This window comes from Salvelinus sp. IW2-2015, linkage group LG26 (assembly GCF_002910315.2).
Source record: "Salvelinus sp. IW2-2015 linkage group LG26, ASM291031v2, whole genome shotgun sequence".
NCBI classification, from domain to species: domain Eukaryota; kingdom Metazoa; phylum Chordata; class Actinopteri; order Salmoniformes; family Salmonidae; genus Salvelinus; species Salvelinus sp. IW2-2015.
In genome coordinates this window covers 22,408,527-22,432,212 of record NC_036866.1, presented here as the reverse complement: position 1 = coordinate 22,432,212, position 23,686 = coordinate 22,408,527, and the positions used below count along the sequence as shown (strand labels likewise).

General features: G+C 43.1%; 1 protein-coding gene across 7 annotated transcripts in view; it reads right to left on the bottom strand.

The window, feature by feature from the left end:
* The window catches only part of LOC111952446 (myocyte-specific enhancer factor 2A-like), a 131,362-nt gene that overhangs the window by 24,769 nt on the left and 82,907 nt on the right, over positions 1-23,686 (bottom strand). For 4 of the 7 annotated variants that reach the window (XM_023971111.2, XM_023971114.2, XM_023971115.2 and 1 more), the window contains exons 5-6: positions 8,847-8,981; positions 5,425-5,638 (exon numbers count right to left, since the gene is read on the bottom strand). In XM_023971111.2, the coding sequence (XP_023826879.1) occupies positions 5,425-5,638; positions 8,847-8,981 (349 nt within the window). Of the gene's footprint in view, positions 1-5,424; positions 5,639-8,643; positions 8,779-8,846; positions 8,982-23,686 lie in introns of all 7 variants that reach the window. The other 3 variants (XM_023971112.2, XM_023971116.2, XM_023971118.2) reach the window with 1 other exon arrangement.

The window sequence follows — 23,686 nt, the reverse complement described above, 5'->3', positions numbered from 1 at the left end:
AAACAAACCCTCGTAAAACTGACCATCCTACCGATCCTRGACTTCGGCGATGTCATTTACAAAATAGCCTCCAACACTCTACTCAACAAACTGGATGCAGTCTATCACAGTGCCATTAGTTTTGTCACCAAAGCCCCATATACTACCCTCCACTGCGACCTGTATGCTCTCGTTGGCTGGCCCTCGCTTCATACTCGTCGCCAAACCCACTGGCTCCAGGTCATCTACAAGTCTCTGCTAGGTAAAGCCCCACCTTATCTCGGCTCACTGGTCACCATAGCAGCACCCACCCGTAGCACGCGCTCCAGCAGGTATATCTCACTGGTCACCCCCAAAGCCAATTCTTCCTTTGGCCGCCTTTCCTTCCAGTTCTCTGCTGCCAATGACTGGAACGAACTGCAAAAATCACTGAAGCTGGAGACTCCTATCTCCCTCACTAGCTTTAAGCAGCAGCTGTCAGAGCAACTCACAGATCACTGCACCTGTACATAGCCCATCTGTAAATAGCCCATCCAACTACCTCATCCCCATACTGTAGGTATTTATTTATCTTGCTCTTTTGCACCCCAGTATTTCTACTTGCACATTCATCTTCTGCACATCTACCATTCCAGTGTTTAATTGCTATATTGTAATTACTTCGCCACCATGGCCTGTTTATTGCCCTTGCTCCCTTATCCTACCTCATTTGCACACACTGTATATAGACTTTTTCTACTGTATTATTGACTGTATGTTTGTTTATTCCATGTGTAACTCTGTGTTGTTGTATGTGTCGAACTGCTTTGCTTTATCTTGGTCGGGTCGCAGTTGTAAATGAGAACTTGTTCTCAACTAGCCTACCTGGTTAAATAAAGTTGAAATAAAGAAAAAAGAAAAAATGTAAGAGACTAGTGTTCCATTTATTAAAGTGGCCAATGATTTCAAGTCTGTGTATGTAGGCAGCAGCCTCTCTGTGCTAGTGATGGCTATTTAACAGTCTGATGGCCTTGAGATAGAAGCTGTTTTTCAGTCTATCGGTCCCAAATTTGATGCATCTGCACTGACCTCGCRTTCTGGATGACAGCAGGGTGAATAGGCAGTGGCTTGGGTGGTTGGTTTTGATTATCTGTTGGCCTTCCTGTGACATCGGATGCTGTAGGTGTCCTGGAGGGCAAGTAGTTTGCCCCCCGTGAAGCGTTGTGCAGACCGCACCACTCTCTGGAGAGCCCTGCGGTTGTGGGCGGTGCAGTTGCCGTAGCAGGCGATGATACAGGATGCTCTCAACTGTACTTCTGTAAAAGTTTGTGAGGGTTTTAGGTGACACGCCAAATTTCTTCAGCCTCCTGAGGTTGAAGAGGAGCTGTTGCGCCTTCGTCACCACACTGTCTGGGTGGACCATTTCAGTTTGTCAGTGATATATACGCCGAGGAACTTAAAATCTTTCCACCTTCTWCACTGCTGTCCCGTCGATAGGGGGGTGCTCCCTCTGCTGTTTCCTGAAGTCCACGATCATCTCCTTTGTTTTGTTGATGTTGAGTGAGCAGTTATTTTCCTGACACCACACTCCCAGAGCCCTCACCTCCTCCCTGTAGGTTGTCTCGTTATTGTTGGTAATCCAGTCTAATACTGTTGTGTCGTGCATTGTCACGCAGTCATGGATGAACAGGGAGTACAGGAGGGGGCTGAGCACTCACCCTTGTGGGGCCCCAGTGTTGAGGATCAGCAAAGTGGAGATGATGTTTCCTACCATCACCACCTGGGAGCGTCCCGTTAGGAAGTCCAGGACCCAAATGCACAGGGCGGGGTTCAGACCCAGGGCCGCGAGCTTAATGATGAGCTTGGAGGGTACTATGTTGTTGAATGCTGAGCTATAGTCAAAGAACAGCATTCTTACATAGGTTTCCCTCTTGTGCAGATGGCATAGGCCAGTGTGTAGTATGATGGCGATTGCATCGTCTGTGGAACTATTGGGGCGGTAAGCAAATTGAAGTGGGTCTAGTGTGACAGGTAAGGTGGAGGTGATATYATCCTTGACTAGTCTCTCAAAGTACTTCATGATGACAGAAGTGAGTGCTACGGGGCGATAGTCATTTAGTTCAGTTTCTTTTGCATTCTTGAGTACAGGAACAATGGTGGCCATCTGGAAGTAAGTGGGGACAGCAGACTGGGATAGGGAATATGTCTGTAAACACACCAGTCAGCTGGTCTGCACTTGCTCTGAGGACGCGGCTAGGGATGCCGTCTGGGCCAGCCACGGAGAAGGAGAGCCCACAGTCCTTGGTAGCTGGCTGCGTCGGTGCCACTTTGTTATCCTCAAAGCGGGCAAATAACGTGTTTAGCCTGTCCAGATGCAAGACATTGGTGTCCGCGACTTGGCTGGTTTTCTTTTTGTAGTCCGTGATTGTCTGTAGACCCTGCCACATATGTCTCGTGTCTGAGCCGTTGAATTACGACTCCACTTTGCCTCTATACTGATGTTTTGCCTGTTTGATTGCCTTGCGGAGGGAATGACTACTCTGTTTGTATTCTGCCATATTCCCAGTCACATTGCCATGGTTAAATAGTACCAAATCATTCAAAGGCCATTTTCTCAAAAGTGAGTTTACAAGTTTATCAACTTTCAAAGCAGAATGACTTTCCCATTGTTCCTCAACTGTACAGTCGTGGCCAAAAGTTTTGAGAATGCCACAAATATTAATTTCCACAAAGTTTGCTGCTTCAGTGTCTTTAGATATTTTTGTCAGATMTTACTATGGAATACTGAAGTATAATTACAAGCATTTCATAAGTGTCAACGGCTTTTATTGACAATTAGATGAAGTTGATGCAAAGAGTCAATATTTGCAGTGTTGACCCTTCTTTTTCAAGACCTCTGCAATCCGCCCTGGCATGCTGTCAATTAACTTCAGGGCCACGTCCTGACTGATTGCAGCCCATTCTTAAATAATCAATGCTTGGAGTTTGTCAGAATTTGTGGGTTTTTGTTTGTCAACCCACCTCTTGAGGATTGACCACAAGTTCTCAATGTGATTAAGGCCTGGGGACTTTCCTGGCCATGGACCCAAAATATCGATGTCTTGTTCTCCGAGCCACTTAGTTATCACTTTTGCCTTATGGCAAGGTGCTCCATCATGCTAGAAAAGGCATTGTTCGTCACCAAACTGTTCCTGGATGGTTGGGAGAAGTTGCTCTCGGAGGATGTGTTGGTACCATTCTTTATTCATGGCTGTGTTCTTAGGCAAAATTGTGAGTGAGCCCATTCCCTTGGCTGAGAAGCAACCCCACACATGAATGGTCTCAGGATGCTTTACTGTTMGCATGACACAGGACTGATGGTAGCGCTCACCTTGTCTTCTCCGGACAAGCTTTTTTTTTCGGATGCCCCAAACAATCGTAAAGGAGATTCATCAGAGAAAATGACTTTACCCCAGTCCTCAGCAGTCCAATCCCTGTACCTTTTGCAGAATATCAGTCTGTCCCTGATGTTTTTCCTGGAGAGAAGTGGCTTCTTTGCTGCCCTTCTTGACACCAGGCCATCCTCCAAAAGTATTTGCCTCACTGTGCGTGCAGATGCACTCACACCTGCCTGCTGCCATTCCTGAGCAAGCTCTGTACTGGTGGTGCCCCGATCCCGCAGCTGAATCAACTTTAGGAGGCTGTCCTGGCGCTTGCTGGCCTTTCTTGGGCGCCCTGAAGCCTTCTTCACAACAATTGAACCACTCTCGTTGAAGATCTTGATGATTCGATAAATGGTTGATTTAGGTATAATCTTACTGGCAGCAATATCCTTGCCTGTGAATACCTTTTTGTGCAAAGCAATGATGACGGCACGTGTTTCCTTGCAGGTAAACATGGTTGACAGAGGAAGAACAATGATTCCAAGCAACACCCTCCTTTTGAAGCTTCCAGTCTGTTATTCGAACTCAATCAGCATGACAGAGTGATCTCCAGCCGTGTCCTCGTCAACACTCACACCTGTGTTAACGAGAGAATCACTGACATGATGTCAGCTGGTCCTTTTGTGGCAGGGCTGAAATGGAGTGGAAATGTTTTTGGGAGATTCAGTTTATTTGCATGGCAAAGAGTCACTGCAATAAATTGCAATTCATCTGATCACTCTTCATAACATTCTGGAGTATATGCAAATTGKCATCATACAAACTGAGGCAGCAGACCTTGTGAAAATTAATATTTGTGTCATTCTCAAAACTTCTGGCCACGACTGTAGTGTATGATATACCATTTTGAGTCTCTACTTTTACCCAATATAAAACACACAATTTCAGATTTTGCTACATAAGACTGATTTGAGCCGGTCGAAAACGCTCCACTATTTCCTGGTTGCTAAAATTCTAATAGTTTGACTAATTTCAGTTTGTGGCAAAACAAGCAATGTATAGTGTAGAGAATKATTTTACCATCTAAACTGCTAAGATAATTTTTTTAAATAACAAAAAATATTGTATTTTCAGCGAAATGAAGCTGGAGTACAAAACCGAAAGTAAAAGACACAAAAACTAAACTTAAGAATGGAAGAATAGAAATAGCGCATATAGAAAAGATATACCACMTCTTAGACTTGCTTTCAATGAGAATGACAGATCTATAACTTAACATTTCTATGGGAATTTGGTCAGGTCAGCCAAAAAGTTACATATTGCAGCTTTAATGTTCCCAATACTCACATACAGACAACAAATACAGTCCCCTCGCATGCAATGAAGTGTGCCAAGAAGCATGGAATGACCAATTGAAATTGACAAGAGAGGCCTTTGACCATGTCGTAGGAAAATGTATGCAGCCGGTTGAGCTGAGGGCCTGTCGGGCAGAGCAACAGTGAACTAATCAGTACCTCCTGAGGACATACTTTTCCGGCTGGGCTGGGACCCACGCCAGGTCTGTCCTTCCCAGCATGCCAGCTAATAAGATGCATGAAATTATATGATTAACCATCTGCATCCTTCAGCTGGGAGCCAGGGATCAGCCTGGATACAGCACTCAATCCTTCCAAAGAAGCTGGACTCATGCTCCAGAATACATGGAATGTAGAATTCTTACTCATCTTTTTGTCAAGCAAAACCTTTTGTGGAAGGTAATAAGTAGCCCACAGACCACCTCGCATACTCAACATCATCGATATATGTCGAGTTTCCTTGTAGGCCTATTTGGTGGGGAAACTGTGAAGCCAGCTGTATAGCCTATTGCCTGTTTCTGTTTATTAAAAAATGTGAAACAATGTTGTGTCTGTTTGCTGCTTTTCATTAAATCATGCATAGCTGTTCTTTATATAACCTAAAATAAATGTGTTCATATGTGACTTTCAGGAAACTAGGCATATGTCGTGCATCACTAGTTCATAGGAGAAGTACATACATAGTTACTACCATGTACGTACTATTGTCAGGTGTAGTGAAAACAACAGTGAGGTGTAGTGGTACTGACCCGCATTGCCTTGAGTGGGGGGCCTCTGCTGACCCCCGCTCCTGTGTAAGGAGGCCTGAGGGGGGGAGAGCATCCCGCTGTCACTCAGAGAGGCTGCGGCCTGAGCCAGGGCCTGGCTGCTCATGGATCCTCCTGGGTTGTAGGACATAGTATTCTGGTTGGAGACTGGCACTGCCACATGCATGGGGAAGTTCTGCTGGGGCAGCGCTGTGGGCTACAGGAGGGAAACACAGAGACATGAAGAGAATCAAAGACCTGGCGCTGGGCTGAGGGTCACACGGGGAAGGAGACGGCAGAGATGGCATCTGTGATGGTGCCACATCAATCACATTGGTATGGTTAACAGAGCAGTCATATTAACTGATGGCAATGTTCCAAATCTAGGTTGATTGGATGCTGTCATGAGCCTGTATAATTTATAAATACTAATGTATAAAATGTACAGATGACAACTATATTTCTGTAAATGCACAAAACAATAATTTTGCTATTTAAAAAACATTACAGATCAAAACATGCACAATAGCAAGTGTCTTGTACCAGGTGTTCAGACTTGCATTGTAATAGTCAGCACTGCAGATCATCAACGTTTCTTCTTTTATTGTAGGTAGTCTAATTGTGTTATTTCCCAAAATATACAGTTGAAGTCGGAAGTTTACATACACTTAGGTTGGAGTCATTAAAACTCGTTTTTCAACCACTCCGGATATAGTTTTCACAAGTTGGTTAGGACGTCTACTTTGTGCATGACACAAGTAATTTTTCCAACAATTGTTTACAGACAGATTATTTAACTTATAACTCACCGTATCACAATTCCAGTGGGTCAGAAGTTTACATACACTACGTTGACTGTGCCTTTAAACAGCTTGGAAAATTCCAGAAATGGCTTTAGAAGCTTCTGATAGGCTAATTGACATAATTTGAGTCAATTGGAGGTGTATCTGTGGATTTATTTAAAGGCCTACCTTCAAACTCAGTGCCTCATTGCTTGACATCATGGGAAAATCAAAAGAAATCAGCCAAAAAATTGTTGACCTTCACAAGTCTGGTTCATCCTTGGGAGCAATTTCCAAACGCCTGACGGTACCACGTTCATCTGTACAAGCAATAGTACGCAAGTATAAACACCATGGGACCACGCAGCCATCATACCGCTCAGGAAGGAGAAGCATTCTGTCTCCTAGAGATGAGCGTACTTTGGTGCGAAAAGTGCAAATCAATCACTGAACCACAGCAAAGGACCTTGTGAAGATGCTGGAGGAAACAGGTACAAAAGTATCTATATCCACAGTAAAACTAATSCTATATCGACATAACCTGAAAGGCCGCTCAGTAAGGAAGAAGCCACTGCTCCAAAACCGCCATAAAAAAAGCCAGACCGGTTTGCAACTGCACATGGGCACAAAGATCATACTTTTTCGAGAAATTTCCTCTGGTCTGATGAAACAAAAATGGCCATAATGGCCATAAAGACCATTGTTATGTTTGGAGGAAAAAGGGGGATGCTTGCAAGCCGAAGAACACTATCCCAAGCGCGAAGCACGGGGATGGCAGCATCATGTTGTGGGGGTGCTTTGCTGCAGGAGGGACTGGTGGACTTCACAAAATAGATGGCATCATGAGGAAGAAAAATGATGTGGAGCTATTGAAGAAACATCTCAAGGCATCAGTCAGGAAGTTAAAGCTTGGTCGCAAATGAGTCTTCCAAATGGACAATGACTCCAAGCATACTTCCAAAGTTGTGGTAAAATGGCTTAAGGACAACAAAGTCAAGGTATTGGAGTGGCCATCACAAAGCCCTGACCTCAATCCTATAGAAAAGTTATGGGCAGAACTGAAAAAGTGTATGCGAGCAAGGATACACAATGTAATCAAACCTGACTCAGTTACACCAGCTCTGTCAGGAGGAATTCACCCAACWTATTGTGGGAAGCTTGTGGAAGGCTACCCGAAACGTTTGACTCAAGTTAAACAATTTAAAGGTAATGCTACCAAATACTAATTAAGTGTATGTAAACTTCTGACCCACTGGGAATGTGATGAAATAAATAAAAGCTGAAATAAATCATTCTCTCTACTATTATTCTGACATTTCACATTCTTAAAATAAAGTGGTGATCCTAACTGACCTAAAACAGAGAATCTTTACGAGGATTACATGTCAGGAATTGTGAAAAACTGAGTTTAAATGTATTTGGCTAAGGTGTATGTAAACTTCCGACTTGCATTTTGGATCAAAACTCCATGTCAGTGCAGTGCAGTGCTGACAATCCAAATAGTTTGTGAGAGTAACTGGTGACAGTGAGACCACTCCATTCACAGCATAGTCCAGTGAGGCAGTCAGTTAGTGATATTATTAGTGTGTTAATTGCAAACAATGGTGCTCTCCATGTCAGAATTAGAGAGAAAACAGTTGAAGCACTATACTTTATGCAGGATTCTATGATTGCCACCCGCAATAAGATCACTATTGTCTTAAGGTAAAGCTCTGTGTAATTCCAGGGTACTTTGGTAACCTCCAGTCTGATAGTAGCTTGATGAAAGAGTGGAAAATAAACAGTGATAGTCCACTGATGTTGTGATTTGGCGAATACTTATTGAATTGCCCACGTGAATGGAGGACCCACCAAGATGAGAAACCAGGAGAGATCATACAATGAGCAAAGGGGCGGAAGATAAAAAAACGAATAAAAAATTATCCTCCCCCTCGCCAAATGATCCAGGCACTGAAAGAGATTCAATTTCTCGATCTGCTTGGGGGTGAAAATTGGGTTTTGGGAAAAAACACATAAATCACCAAAGCTACAGAACCAGTCAATATTTAAGCCAGTGGAGGAATCTTGCCCTTTTTTTTCAGGGGGAAATGTGTCTTTAATAATAAAGAAGCTTCTCCACAATAACAAAAATGCACTTTCCTTTTCTTATAGTTTTCAATATGATCTTCCTAATAGAGCTTTAAAAAGGTTCAACCTGTCATAACAATGTGATCTTATCAGGGTGTGCCAAAATATAAGTTGCAGAACAAATCAACAAAATAAACAAATACACTTCCAATGAACAGAAAAAAGGTTATGCTTGAATAGTCCATGTTTGCTTATAGTAGTTGACAGAGGTTGCAGGGGGGATAATTAAAAAAAGAAGAAAAAGTAAAACCAAAAGATGGTTAAAATCCTTTGTGCCACAAAGCCAAGCAGCAAAATCATTGCATTTACTTACGATTTTATGATTTCTCATCATATTATCAAACTCCTCATTAATTTTTTTATACTTTTCTTCTGTGTGAGGGGTGAGGACATATGAGGCATCAGGGTCCGGGCTATCACAGCCTCTGTGTTCTTTCTTGTTTAGCGCCTGTAGTGAACATCAACATAAAAACAGGAATCAACACAAAATGGCAGGAGAGGGAAAAAAGTACTTACACCACAGCGCTTGTACATTAAATCACTCTCTTCGCTTAGTTTGCCGAAACGGTCGTCCATGAGGGGGCTGTGCCCAAAACAGTCATCTGGATCAGGACTGGCACACAGGTCATTATGGCCTTTGTTTCTTAATTTCTGAAATAAAATTGCACAATTCACACATACAACATATACTGCAGGATACTCAGTCTACTACCACATGACTCTCTGTCTAGGTAGATTATAATACACCTCTACAAACCTGTTCCCATAACAAAACATGATCAAAAATACTAACATAAATAAAAGGCATCATTCAAGTCAAGACACTAATTAATTGAATACATATGACAGATATTAAATGACTTGTAATACATCAATTATAATACACCTGGCTTCACGTGTACATTTATAAATAATCCAAACATATTTGAATTAATTTGTTATTTTTGGGCTTGCCAGTGTGCTGGTATGAGCAGGGAACGGGATGAATACTGTCTTCCTATGCAATGGTTAACAATGATAGGCAAATTGAAATGTCAAACCTTATCCTTTCATCCTTTAGAGACCATCACAGAATAAACTAAATATTTCTCTGCACTCCTCTCCCTGCACTCTCTCTCTTACGCCTCTCAACCTCTACCCAACCCCCCTTCTCTCTCTATCTTCCCCCTCTCTTGCTGCATGTGTGTGTTTCAATGCATATTTCATTATCTTTCAGTTATCATAAGCCACCCGGCTGGAAGACACCCCGGTATAAGAGGATCCCACAGAGCAGCAGTTTAAAACATTGCAGACTTTAATTCAGCATGGCTGCCACTCATGGGATTTTATCAATGTTAAGTAATGTAGGAAATAAAATGGATTACTATACTGTATGTGGTCAAATACGCTTATTAGAGCATGAAATGGAGTGATTATTGTAAGAGTAAAGAGCACACAGTATGGTGTGATATAGACGTCCAATGAGCTTTAATTTACCTCTTAACAGGACTGCACACTATCAAATTAACTAAATAAAAAGAGTGAAAACTGTGTTGTGCTTGTTATAACTTTCTATCAAAGGAGCGGTTCTCTCCGCTTTGTTAAAACTGTGAATGATGGTGGTAACGAGAACCCATGACAGCACGTGACAGCATGTGATATCAAGCCAGTCAGAGAACATCAAGTTTGATTTATATATGTGCTGTTCAGGTTCCCCTATCAGGCTGGTGCAGGCCCAGAGCGGTGACCTACCCTGTCTCTGGGCTGCCTCTGAGCCGGATGTCTACAGTAGTCACTGACTCCTCTGGATGGAGGGGTCACCGTGTGAGGGAGAGGAGTAGGACTCAAAGGCACTAATGAGCCCTTCGTCTCTGCCTCCATCTCCATTATCCTAGAGGTGCAGGAGGTAACGCTGGTGTGTGTGTGGGTGTTCATGGGCGTTGCAGCAGCAGCTGGCATCTGCTGACAGCTCTCTGACAGTACAGTGGTGTTTGAGCTGATCTCTATCTAACAACATGTCTTACCCAGCCCTGCTTACAGTAACTGGGTCGTTCCACGAAAATAGTGCCTTTTGAGAACACTTTTATATTTTAAGTATTGTGCACCAATATTGAATATTGCATTTTTAAAGCCTGTTATATTAAATTAAGTGSCCTTTAATATAAACCACATGATGAATTCAATAAATGTGATTTGTTTATATGAATAAAGGCATTTAAGATGAAATCTTCAACCCTAATATGGTCAACCCTGTTACTTTATTTGGCACTTAATAGACACTTACTATAGTAATTTGAGATGGGAAAACATGTTTTTTCTATGAAGTTGAACATGTGCTATTTATGACAGAATGTTAACATTTTGTGAAATCTAAAGTTTTTTATGACCAAGTTACACTTCTTAAAAGGTGCCGATTTGGTGGAAGGACCCAGATCCCAGCATGCTGACAAGCCGGGTATGACACATTACTGTCGGATTTCCTAGGATTGAAATATGAAACTTTACTGGTTTTCAATGATTTCCTACTATACAATGTACGTGTCTACCAAGGCACAGTTTACTCTAACTTTTACAAATGTACCAGTACTGAATCAAACTACAGCTATTGTATGCAGTAATCATGTGCCTATGAACCAGAGTTATACTGTTAGCACTGAGGTGGTGTGCCCTAGTAGGAAGTCCACTGTGTGAAGCTCACCCTGATCAAACATAAATAACATAAGCATGTCTACATCTGATAAGCTTCCCAGTAAAGCAATAAAAACAATTAAGCATCCCATAAAATTGCTAAAAATAGCCCATATTAAAATATGTAGGCTAAGAAACAAGGTTCATGAAATCAATAACTTGCTAGTAACAGATGACATTCATATTCGGACTATATCTGAAACTCACTTATATAATACCTTTGATGATACAGTGGTAGCAATACATGGTTATAATATGATGCGGGTCTATATTCAGAACCACATTACTGTAAAGCTTAGAGAGGATCTCATGTTAAATACTGTTGAAGTAATATGGCTAAAGGTTCATCTGCCTCACCTAAAGCCTTGTGGGAACCTGCTATAGACCACCAAGTGTTAACAATCAGTATCTGAATAATATGCGTGAAAAGCTTGATAATGTWCGTGATATCAACAGCGAGCTTTGGAACACCTTCAATGACATTTTGGGGAAAATGGCAAACTCAGCTCCATCATTCATTGAATCAGATGGCTCATAAATAAAATAAAACACTGATATTGCCAACTACTTTAACTTCTTATGGCTGGGGGCAGTATTGAGTAGCATGGATGAATAAGGTGCCCAGAGTAAACTGCCTGCTACTCAGGCCTAGAAGCTAAGATATGCATAGTATTAGTATATTTGGATAGAAGACACTCTCAAGTTTCTAAAACTGTTTGAATGATGTCTGTGAGTATAACAGAACTTATATGGCAGGCAAAACCTGAGAAAAAATCCAACCAGGAAGTGGGAAATCTGAGGTTTGTAGGTTTTCAAGTCTTTGCCTATCCAATATACAGTGTCTATGGGGTCATATTGCACTTCCTACGGCGTCCACTAGATGTCAACCGTCTTTAGAACCTTGTTTCAGGTTTCTACTGTGAAGGGGGAGAGAATAAGCTGTTTGACTAAGGGGTCTGGCAGAAGGCCAAGAGCTCAGTTAGGCGCGCGCCRATGAGAGGTAGCTGCGTTCTTTTTCATTTCTAAAGACAAAGGAATAGTCCGGTTGGAATATTATTGAAGATTTATGATAAAAACATCCTAAAGATTGATTCTATACATCGTTTGACATGTTTCTACGAACTGTAATGGAACTTTGACTTTTCGTCTGGCCTGCGCCTCGTGAATTTGGATTTGTGAACTAAACGCGTGAACAAAAAGGAGGTATTTGGACATAAATGATGGACTTTATCGAACAAAACAAAKATTTATTGTGGAACTGGGATTCCTGGGAGTGCATTCTGATGAAGATCATCAAAGGTAAGTGAATATTTATAATGCTATTTCTGACTTCTGTTGACTCCACAACATGGCGGGTATGGCTTGTTTTGGTCTCTGAGCGCTGTACTGAGCGCTGTAGATTATTGCATGGTGTGCTTTTTCCGTAAAGCTTTTTTGAAATCTGACACAGCGGTTGCATTAAGGAGAAGTTTATCTATAATTCCATGCATAACACTTGTATCTTTTATCAATGTTTATTATGAGTATGTCTGTAAATTGATGTGGCGCTCTGCAAAATCACTGGATGTTTTGGAAGCAAAACATTACTGAACATAACACGCCAATGTAAACTGAGATTTTTGGATATAAATATGAACTTTATCGAACAAAACATACATGTATTGTTTAACATGAAGTCCTATGAGTGTCATCTGATGAAGATCATCAAAGGTTAGTGATACATTTTCTCTCTATTTTTGCTTTTTGTGACTCCTCTCTTTGGCTGGAAAAATGGCTGTGTTTTTCTGTGACTAGGTGCTGACCTAACATAATCGCATGGTATGCTTTCGTCGTAAAGTCTTTTTGAAATCGGACACTGTGGTGGGATTAACAACAAGTTTATCTTTAAAATGGTGTATAATACTTGTATGTTTGAGYAATTTTAATTATGAGATTGGCGCCCTGCACTTTCACTGGCTGTTGTCATATCGATCCCGTTAACGGGATTTCAGCCGTAAGAAGTTCATGATTTTTTCATTTTCAAGATTAGCAAACTTAGGCATGACATGCCATCAACAAACACTGACACTTCACATGAAAGTATAACTGACCAAATTATGAAAGACAAGCATTGTAAATTTGAATTCCATAAAGTGAGTGTGGAAGAGGTGAAAATAATTGTTGTCTATCAACAATGACAAGCCACCAGGCTCTGACAACTTGGATGGAAAATTACTGAGGATAATAGCAGACGATATTGCCACTCCTATTTGCCATATCTTCAATCTAAGCCTAATAGAAAGTGTGTGCCCTCAGGCCTAGAGTGAAGCAAAAGTCATTCCGCTACCCAAGAATAGTAAACCCCCATTTACTGGCTCGAATAGCCGACCAATCAGCCTGTTACCAACCCTTAATAAACTTTTGGATAAAATTGTGTTTGACCAGATACAATGCTATTTTACAGTAAACAAATTGACAACAGACTTTCAGCGCACTTATAGGAAAGGACATTCAACWWGCACATCACTTACACAAATGACTGATGATTGGCTGAGAGAAAATGGTGATCAAAAGATTGTGGGGGCTGTTTTGTTGACTTCAGTGAGGCTTTTCAGTGAGGCTTTTGACATTATTGATCATAGTCTGCTGCTGGAAAAACGTATGTGTTATGGCTTTACACCCCCTGCTATATTGTGGATAAAGAGTTACCTGTCTAACATAACACAGAGGGTGTTCTTTAATGGAAGCCTCTCCAACATAATCCAGGTAGAATCAGGAAATCCCCAGGGCAGCTGTCTAGGCCCCTTACTTTTTAAAAWMMTTGAGTAAAGCCAGTGTATCTACTGTATGTATGCGGATGACACAACACTATACACGTCAGCTACTACAGCGAATTAAAATGACTGCAACACTTAACAAAGAGCTGCAGTTAGTTTCAGACTGGGTGGCAAACAATAAGTTAGACCTAAATATTTAAAAAACTAAAAGCATTGTATTTGGGACAAACCATTCACTAAACCCTAAACCTCAACTAAATCTTGTAATGAATACTGTGGAAATTGAGCAAGTTGAGGTGACTAAACTGCTTGGAGTAACCCTGGATTGTAAACTGTCATGGTCAAAACATACAACAGTAGCTAAGATGGGGAGGAGTCTGTCCACAATAAAGCGCTGCTCTGCCTTCTTAACAACACTATCAACAAATGCCTTAGTTTTGTCCCACCTGGACCACTGTTCAGTCGTTCACTGTTCAGTCGTGCTCAGAACAGGGCAGCACGGCTGGCCCTTAAATGTACATGGAGAGCTAACATTAATAATATGCATGTCAATCTCTCATGGCCCAAAGTGGAGGAGAGATTGACTTGTTTTTGTAAGAAGTGTTGACAAGCTGAATGCACCGAGCTGTCTGTTTAAACTACTTGCACACAGCCATGCATACCCCACAAGACATGCCACCAGAGGTCTCTTCACAATCCCCAACTCCAGAACAGACTATGGGGGGCGCACACTGCTACATAGAGCCATGGCTACATGGAACTCTATTCCACATCAGGTAAATGATGCAAGCAGTAGAATTAGAATAATAAAAATATWAAAATACACCTTACGGAACAGCAGGGACTGTGAAGAGGCACACACACAGGTATAGACACACGCATAAGCACACACACTAGCACACACGTAATATTGTTGTATGGTGGTACTATACATTTTGTATTGTAGATATGTAGTGGTGAAATAATGTTATATGATGTACTGTTTTACCTTTTGTTTTATGTCTGATGTAAGTGCCTTAATGTGTTTGGACCCCAGTAAGAGTAGCTGCTGCCTTAATAATACAAATACAAACTATACACTCTACTCTAGCTTAAACACTTGATGAAACAGTGTATGAGCTCAAATCTGAAGCAGGGGAACTCTGAAAAGCACCTAAATCATATCAGTCATATCTGTCTGATAATGTTACTGGGGAGAGTAATGATGAATGATACACAACATGTGTAAATGTGCATTTAGATCCACTAGTGTTTGGTGTGTTACAAAGCCGGGGCATTCTTCTCATTCGAAGAAAACGCCTTCCTGGTTCATTTCCTGTTTACTGAGGCTGCTCTTCAGTTAGGCTCCTGTTAAGGCTATGTTTACCAGGGAAACTATGCACTTTCTCCGCCAGACTGCCACAGATCTGATCAGGACCTGCAKATTAAAGTCCAAACCTGCTCATTATGGGAATAGCTGGGTTGGGCTGGCCGGCCATGGCTATGTGAGATGGGCAGATCCGCAGGCAGCACTTCCATCCAGCCGCACCCTCTGCCCCTGGCCCCGTGCCCTGCTAGCCACTCAGGGAGGGGCCAGAGTGGAAACATCCAGTGCCAGGGACACTCAGCATTCAGAACAAACCATGGAACATATTGCACTGAGACTAAACAACACAAAGCCCAACAGCAAGTGCTCATATCTAGGTAATTGATTTCATAAGTTAATATTGATCTCTGTGATCTAAGATGAATTGAAATTAAACATTATGACAGCATATAATGTATTCATGCCTAAGAAAGAGTGAAGAGTGACAGATTTCCTCTCCGAGGTACTCCTAGCTGAGCACGTTAAGGAGTGAAGGTCTGGGACAGCACGGCAGTAATTCCTCCTTAAATGACTTGGCATGTTTCTGGTGTCCCACAGACGCTGCCCGCAGCTCCCAGTAAATGGATCACTAAATCAGCACATGGCCAAACAGGTGTCTCTCTCCCAAACACCTGTCAGGCCCTGGCTCCCCGGCCCGGCCAATCACACACAGCCTCACACTGACATGGCCTTAGAAGGGACCACATGGAACCCTGAAGGCCATCAGACATCACTCAACCCAAGGTTTTTACTCTATACTATTGGTTCAGTAATACATACAAACGTTTACATAAAAACACTCTTGTGAGATAAACAAAACAAAACCAACCAACGCTGAATTATGGTAAACAGAATTCAAAATTAAAGCTGTGTTCGTTCTATTCCATTTCTTCCTTTCTATTCCTATTCCTTCTATAGTTCAGAAATTCACTTTCAAAGGTCATATCATACTGTGACATTTTATGTATTTTGAAAGTTCAATATCTTGAAAACTTGATTGCTGACATGAAAAACATTTAGGGACTGTATCAATAGTGGACTAATGAAAGAAATACCAAAAGTCCTTTAAGACAGCAAAGCTGGAGGGGTGTGAATACAGTAGAACTTATAGGGCTTTTCAACAACAACATTTATAATGGAGGGTGGGTGGTGAGTCTGTCTGTATACGGGGCTGCAGATGGAGAGTAGTGATGATTGAACMTGTGTAATCTGTTCACAAGGGCCATGGAGGCTCATAAAGAGCAGTGGGAACCAGGCCAGCAGATATTCTCTCACAGCCATCCAGACCTGGATTGCTAGAAATTTGGCTCTATACACCAAATATTAAAATCTGGGTGTCTGACGTCAAACCAGCGGGGCATCATAGTGAGTGTGTGAGTGTAATGTTAAAAGAACAGGCTTTTTTCTGATATTCCGAAAGTGAGAGAGGCCTTGAAATGTGTCTCTTCACTCATAGTGCTGTATGCCCAACCCCACACTGATGATAACATCTACAGTATCACTCATCTCCTCCAGAGCACCTGTTGTTCATTTAGATTAAACTTACAAACGCAAGAGTATGAGCTATTGAAGCAGTGTGTCAATTGTACGTTATATAGAAAATAATTGTTTTCATATTATGTTAGAATGGAGCTATCAATTCTATCTCTATGTCAGGTAAGGTAAGTGACTGTTGTGGGTGGGGGGGTTGCCATGATGCTCCTGTACTGCCTGAGTGATTGAAGCGGGGAGAACAGGGCATGGCTTGAGTGGCTGGGGTCCTGGATGATCTTCTTGGCCTTCCTGCAACACCTGGTATTGTAGGTGTCCTGTAGGTGTCCTGCAATGTGCACAGGGGCAGCTGCACGTATCACCCTCTGAAGCGCTCCGTCTGTCCGCGGCGGTGGAGTTGTGATGCAGCCCGACAGTATGCTCTCGTTGGTGCTCCTGTAGAACACTGTGAAGGCCCTCGAGGACAGGCCAAATTTCTTCAGTATCCTGAGTTTGAAGAGTCGCTATCGTGCTTTCACCACGGTGTCCGTGTGGTTAAAACATTTCAGCTCCTCTGAGATGTGTACGCATGGGAATTGTTATTGACCGTCTCCACGGCGTCCCCATTGATGAGGATGGGGACGTGTCGAGCCTGGGTCCTCCTGAAGTCCACAATCAGCTCCTTTGTTTTGCTAATTTTGAGGGATAGGTTGTTTACCAAGCACCACGCAATCAGAGTGCCTTCCTCCTCCCTGTAGGCTGTCTCGTCATTGTTGGTAATCAGGCCTACTACTGTCGTGTCGTCAGCAAACTTGATGGTAGAGTTTGAACTGTATGAGGCCACGCAGTCTCGGGTATACAGGGAATACAGGAGGGGACTGAGGACGCACCCRTGTGGGGCCCCCATGTTGAGAATCAGTGTCGAGTAGGTATTGTTGCCTTCCTTGACCACCGGAACTTCCCTCTTGAGTCTTTGTTTGTAGGCGTGGAGAAGCAAGATGGAGTCATAGTCGGATTTGCCGAAAGGAGGATGGGAGAGGGCCTTATACCCGTGTCGAGGGTATAAGGCCTGAGCAAGAGGACAAGTACATTAGAGTGTCTAGTTTTACGTGAAGATGCAACTCCGGGATGCTGGCCTTCTAGGCAGAGTTGCAAAGAAAAAGCCATATCTCAGACTGGCCAATAAAAATAAAAGATTAAGATGGGCAAAAGAACACAGACACTGGACAGAGGAACTCTGCCTAGAAGGCCAGCATTCCAGAGTCGCCTCTTCACTGTTGACGTTGAGACTGGTGTTTTGCGGGTACTATTTAATGAGGCTGCCATTGGAGGACATGTGAGGCATCTGTTTCTCAAACTAGACACTCTGATGTACTTGTCCTCTTGCTCAGTTGTGCACTGGGGCCTCCCACTCCTCTTTCTATTCTGGTTAGGGCCAGTTTGTGCTGTTCTGTGAAGGGAGTAGTACCCAGCGTTGTACGAGATCTTCAGTTTTTTGGCAATTTCTCTCATGGAATAGCCTTCATTTCTCAGAACAAGAATAGACTGAGGAGTTTCAGAAGGAAGTTATTTGTTTCTGGTCATTTTGAGTCGGTAATCAAACCCACAAATGCTGATGCTCCAGAAACTCAACTAGTCTAAAGAAGGCCAGTTGTATTGCTTCTTTAATCAGGACAACAGTTTTCAGCTGTGCTAACATAATTGCAAAAAGGTTTTCTAATGATCAAATACCCTTTTTAAAATGATAAACTTGGATTAGCTAACACAACGTGCCATTTGAACACAGGAGTGATGTTTGCTTATAATTGGCCTCTGTACGCCTATTTAGATATTCCATAAAAAATCTGCCGTTTCCAGCTAAAATAGTAATTTACAACGTTAAGAATGTCTACACTGATTTCTGATCAATTTGATGTTATTTTAATGCACAAAGAAATTTGCTTTTCTTTCAAAAACAAGGACATTTTTAAGTGACCCCAAACTTTTGAACGGTAGTGTACATATGATGTAAGAAATAATACATAAAAAACTAAATACTGCAAAGTTTCCAAAGGACTAGAAGCGAGGCGACCTTCTCTGTCGGCGCCATCTTGCTCGAGACGAAGCAAGGTGCCCGCTGTCGACGCCATCTTAGCCAAATATAGTGTTCCATTTAGATCTATATTTATGTCACAGAAAATAAACATGACTGTTACACTCAAAAGACTCAACTTTTTMGGGGGGATTGGATGATTTAACCACAACCGCAGAGTTTATATCATAGCCCCATTTACATTGAACTTTTAAGAAAACTTTATTTAATGAGTTAAAGATAAAGTGGAGCCAAAGCTGTTGCGTAAGCCACCTACCATACCTGCTCCTTGTGAAGCACTTTCACTGAAATGGGCCTAAGCAATTTCTGCACAGTCTGCCTTAGATGGAACACCATTACACTCCAATGCCCCCCGCTTGTGTCAAGAGCTTTTTACATTTCACTTATTCATGTACTGAATGTGAATAAAAGGGAGTTTGGAAGTAGACAGTAAATGTCGTTAAAAAAGCCAAACTTCWCAAATGTGGGGAGAAGGCAGGTTGTGGCTGAACTGTCAGTGTCTTCCAGTGGTAGCTATATAGAACACACACCAAAATAATGCTTTAAGAGCCATTATAATTTGATTATAGTCTATATAAATAATGTATATTTTAACTATTTTTTGCTTCTGTAGTGTTCCTCACCTCATTTCAACTGTGTCCCCACCTTGCTCCCCCTGCAGTGTTGTGAATTCGCTGTTGTGCCCGTTGCCGCACTAAGCAAGGTAGCGTGCTAATCCTCATGACATCACCATTGTGTCCGGCCCGTTCCATCTAATGTGGTTATCAAAGGGCCTCTTTGAGTGTGAACACAGTTGAAAATCAGCATGGGGAGGCGGCTGATAGCAAGGCTTTTATCTGCTCACAAATATTTTTGCTTTTATATAACATCTTAAGAGACAAGTCTTTCACTGTGAGTATGTTGCCATTTTTCCMTTGGTGATGTAGATTTCACTTGAGGGGGAAAAGGGTATGTTGGTTGTTCTCGTGAAGTCTCCAGCTAGTGGCTGTATGTACTGTATGCCATTACAGAGGGCCCTAACAGCTTCTCCTCTCTACACACTGGTAATGGTCATATTACTGGTCTGGGAGTATGGGAGTAGGGAGGGCTAGATAAGGAAATTGGTTTTGATTCCCAGACATATCTGGTTTAATCTCATGACCATTCCACATCATCAATGATCTAACTGATATCAGGATATGACCCCATGCATGTCCTTCCTCTCCTTCAGCCCATTGTCTGACAGGAAATACAGCAGGAGGTGCTCCTTCTCAGTTGTACAGGACAGACTGTGTTTTGTTAGGTTATTATGACCGGACTGCAGCTGTTTGGAAAACAATATATCCTAAAGTCTGATCCAATCCTCTCCAAAAACAGGACAATGGTGAGACCACGGTTAGCTCTGAGCTGATACACCAAACAGAGTAAGACATGCAAACATATAAAAGTAGAGTAATCCTGACTGAGCTGTGGTCTGCGTGTCCCTAAAGGACAGACAGGAAGGAGAAAGCCTCTGTCTCAGGTCAGCTCAATTTACAGTAGAGCAGAAAATTATTGTGGTTGACTGGCTAGATTGTCACTTTGATAAATATAGCCGCTATATTATTGAGTAAGAATAAATTGCACAGCAGAGAGCAATACCATTCCCTCCGAGAAACAGGCAGCTGCTCAYAGACTTTGTTGAATAACGGACGTGGCAAAGATATTAGTTGCCACAGTCAAAGAGAACACACTTTCAATCAGTGGCTTGGATATTTTCAGACAATTTAGTCAACTGGGAATTGAAGTCCAAATTGAGGATAAAGGCATCTCAATGTCATCATTATCTACATCTTTAAAAGATTGGGAACAAATGAGACGAACACGTTCCATTACATCCAACTAGCTCTAGACAGCTATAGAGCGCCATGTGGATATATTTTAGATGAGAAGAAATTACATTAAAGATAAAAAGGTATAAACAACCATTCACAAAACAAACTATTACAAGAAGTTCACTTAACATCTTTTTCCCCGCTCCCACCTCCCTCCCCCGCTCTCTAATTCTCAACCTCTCTCTCTCTCCCTGTCTCCCTCTCCCTGCGCCCACAGAGTGGATCATTAGCTGTCAGAGCCCTTGAAACCAAACCCCCGCCCCCAACTCCCATACTTGCTCGCCTTTAAAATATTCATAAGGACAATTAGGAGTTCCAAAAAGGCGGGTGTAGAGAGCTGGGGCAGGTGTGGAGGGCTGGGGCGGGCGTGGAGGGCTGGGGCAGGTGTGGAGGGCTGGGGCAGGTGTGGAGGGCTGGGGGCGCACAGCGGAGGGAAAGGGCAGGATGTGCCAGCAGGACGTCTGTTCTGCAACACTCTATACCCAGACCACAGACCTGGCCTCATCAATCTGAGCCACAGCACCCCTCCCTCCCTCCCTTCCCACCCACCTCCTCACTCACTCAGTCAGGCAAGGCAGGGGAGGGTGGCATGATGCCAGCTAACCCCCCTCCTTCTCCTCCCAACTGGCTGTGCTCTGCTTTGTCCTCACCCCTGGGTAGAGGAGGGAGGTCTCACACTGCCCATGGTGAGACGGGGAGGAGGGCAAGCTGATTGTTGCCCAACGGAGCTAACATACAGAAGCCGTTCTATGTGAAATAAGGGTCACATTTCTGTTACAGGGACCACAAGGTCAGTAGAGAACATGGGGGTGGGCTCATGGTTTGGCCTTCAGCATAACCATCAACATAGTTCCTCTGTCCATATTGGTCACTGTGGTCTCTCATGTCAGCTATACATTAGACAGTAAACACAAACTTGGCAAGGGCGCTCCAATGGTGGCATGACTGTCATGAAAGTACACTATATAAACTCAGCAAAAAAGAAACGTCCTCTCACTATCAACTGCGTTTATTTTCAGCAAACTTAACATGTGTAAATATTTGTATGAACATAACAAGATGCAACAACTGAGACATAAACTGAACAAGTTCCACAGACATGTGACTAACAGAAATTGAATAACGTGTCCCTGAACAAAGGGGGGGGGGTCAAAATCAAAAGTAACAGTCAGTATCTGGTGTGGCCACCAGCTGCATTAAGTACTGCAGTTGCTCTTCTTTTCATGGACTGCACCAGATTTACCAGTTCTTGCTGTGAGATGTTACCCCACTCTTCCACCGAGGCACCTGCAAGTTACCGGACATTACTGGGGGGAATGGCCCTAGCCCTCTGATCCAACAGGTCCCAGACGCGCTCAATGGGATTGAGATCCGGGCTCTTCGCTGGCCATGGCAGAACACGGACATTCCTGTCTTGCAGGAAATCACACACAGAACGAGCAGTATGACTGGTGGCATTGTCATGCTGGAGGGTCATGTCAGGATGAGCCTGCAGGAAGGGTACCACATGAGGGAGGAGGATGTCTTCCCTGTAACGCACAGCATTGAGATTGCCTGCAATGACAACAAGCTCAGTCCGATGATGCTGTGACACACTGCCCCAGACCATGACGGACCCTCCACCTCCAAATCGATCCCGCTCCAGAGTACAGGCCTCGGTGTAACGCTCATTCCTWCGACAATAAACGCGAATCCGACCATCACCCCTGGTGAAACAAAACTGCGACTTGTCAGTAAAATAACACTTTTTTCCAGTCCTGTCTGGTCCAGCGACGGTGGGTTTGTGCCCATAGGCGGCGTTGTTGCCGGTGACGTCTGGTGAGGACCTGCCTTACAACAGGCCTACAAGCCCTCAGTCCATCCTCTCTCAGCCTATTGCGGACAGTCTGAGCACTGATGGAGGGATTGTACATTCCTGGTGTAACTTTGGAAGTTGTTGTTGCCACCCTGTACCTGTCCCGCAGGAGTGATGTTCGGATGTACCGATCCTGTGCAAGTGTTGTTACACGTGGTCTGCCATTGCGAGGGCTATCAGCTGTCCGTCCTGTCTCCGTGTAGCGCTGTCTTAGGCGTCTCACAGTACAGACATTGCAATTTATTGCCCTGGCCACATCTGCAGTCCTCATGTCTCCTTGCAGCATGCCTAAGGCACGTTCACGCAGATGAGCAGGGATCCTGGGCATCTTTCTTCTCCTGTTTTTCAGAGTCAGTAGAAAGGCCTCTAAGTTTTCATAACTGTGACCTTAATTGCCTACCGTCTGTAAGCTGTTAGTGTCTTAACAACCGTTCCACAGGTGCATGTTCATTAATTGTTTATGGTTCAATGAACAAGCATGGGAAACAGTGTTTAAACCCTTTACATTTAAGATCTCTGAAGTTATTTAGATTTTTTATGAATTATCTTTGAAAGACAGGGTCCTGAAAAAGGGACGTTTCTTTTTTTGCTGAGTTTATATACAAAATAATGTGGACACCCCTTCAAATTAGTGGATTCGGAGAAACAACGGCTCAGCTGTGAAGTGGTAGGTCACACAAGCTCACAGAACGGGACCACCGAGTGCTGAACCATAAACCATAAAAATTGTCTGTTGTAACACTCACTACTGAGTTCCAAACTGCCTCTAGAAGCAACAGAAGCAGAAGAACTGTTCGTTGGGAGCTTCATGAAATGGGTTTCCATGGCTTAGCAGCCGCACACAGGCCTAAGATCACCGGGCGCAATGCCAAGTATCGGTTGGAMTGGTGTAAAGCTCGCCGCCATTGGACTCTGGAGCAGTGGAAACGCGTTCTCTTGAGTGATGAATCACGTTTCACCATCTGGCAGTCTGACGCACAAATCTGGGTTTGGCGGATGCCAGGAGAATGCTACCTGCCCAAATGCATTGTGCCAACTGTAAAGTTTGGTGGAGGAGGAATAATGGTCTGGGGCTGTTTTTTATGGTTTGGGCTAGGCCCCTTAGTTCCAGTGAAGGGAAATCTTAACACTACAGCATACAATGACATTCTAGACAATTCTGTGCTTCCAAGTTTTTGGCATCAGTTTGGGGAAGGCCTTTTCCTGTTTCCACATGACAATGCCCCTGTGCACAAAGCAAGGTGCATATAGAAATGGTTTGTCGAGATCGGTGTGGAAGAACTTGACTGACCTGCAGAGCCCTGACCTCAACCCCATC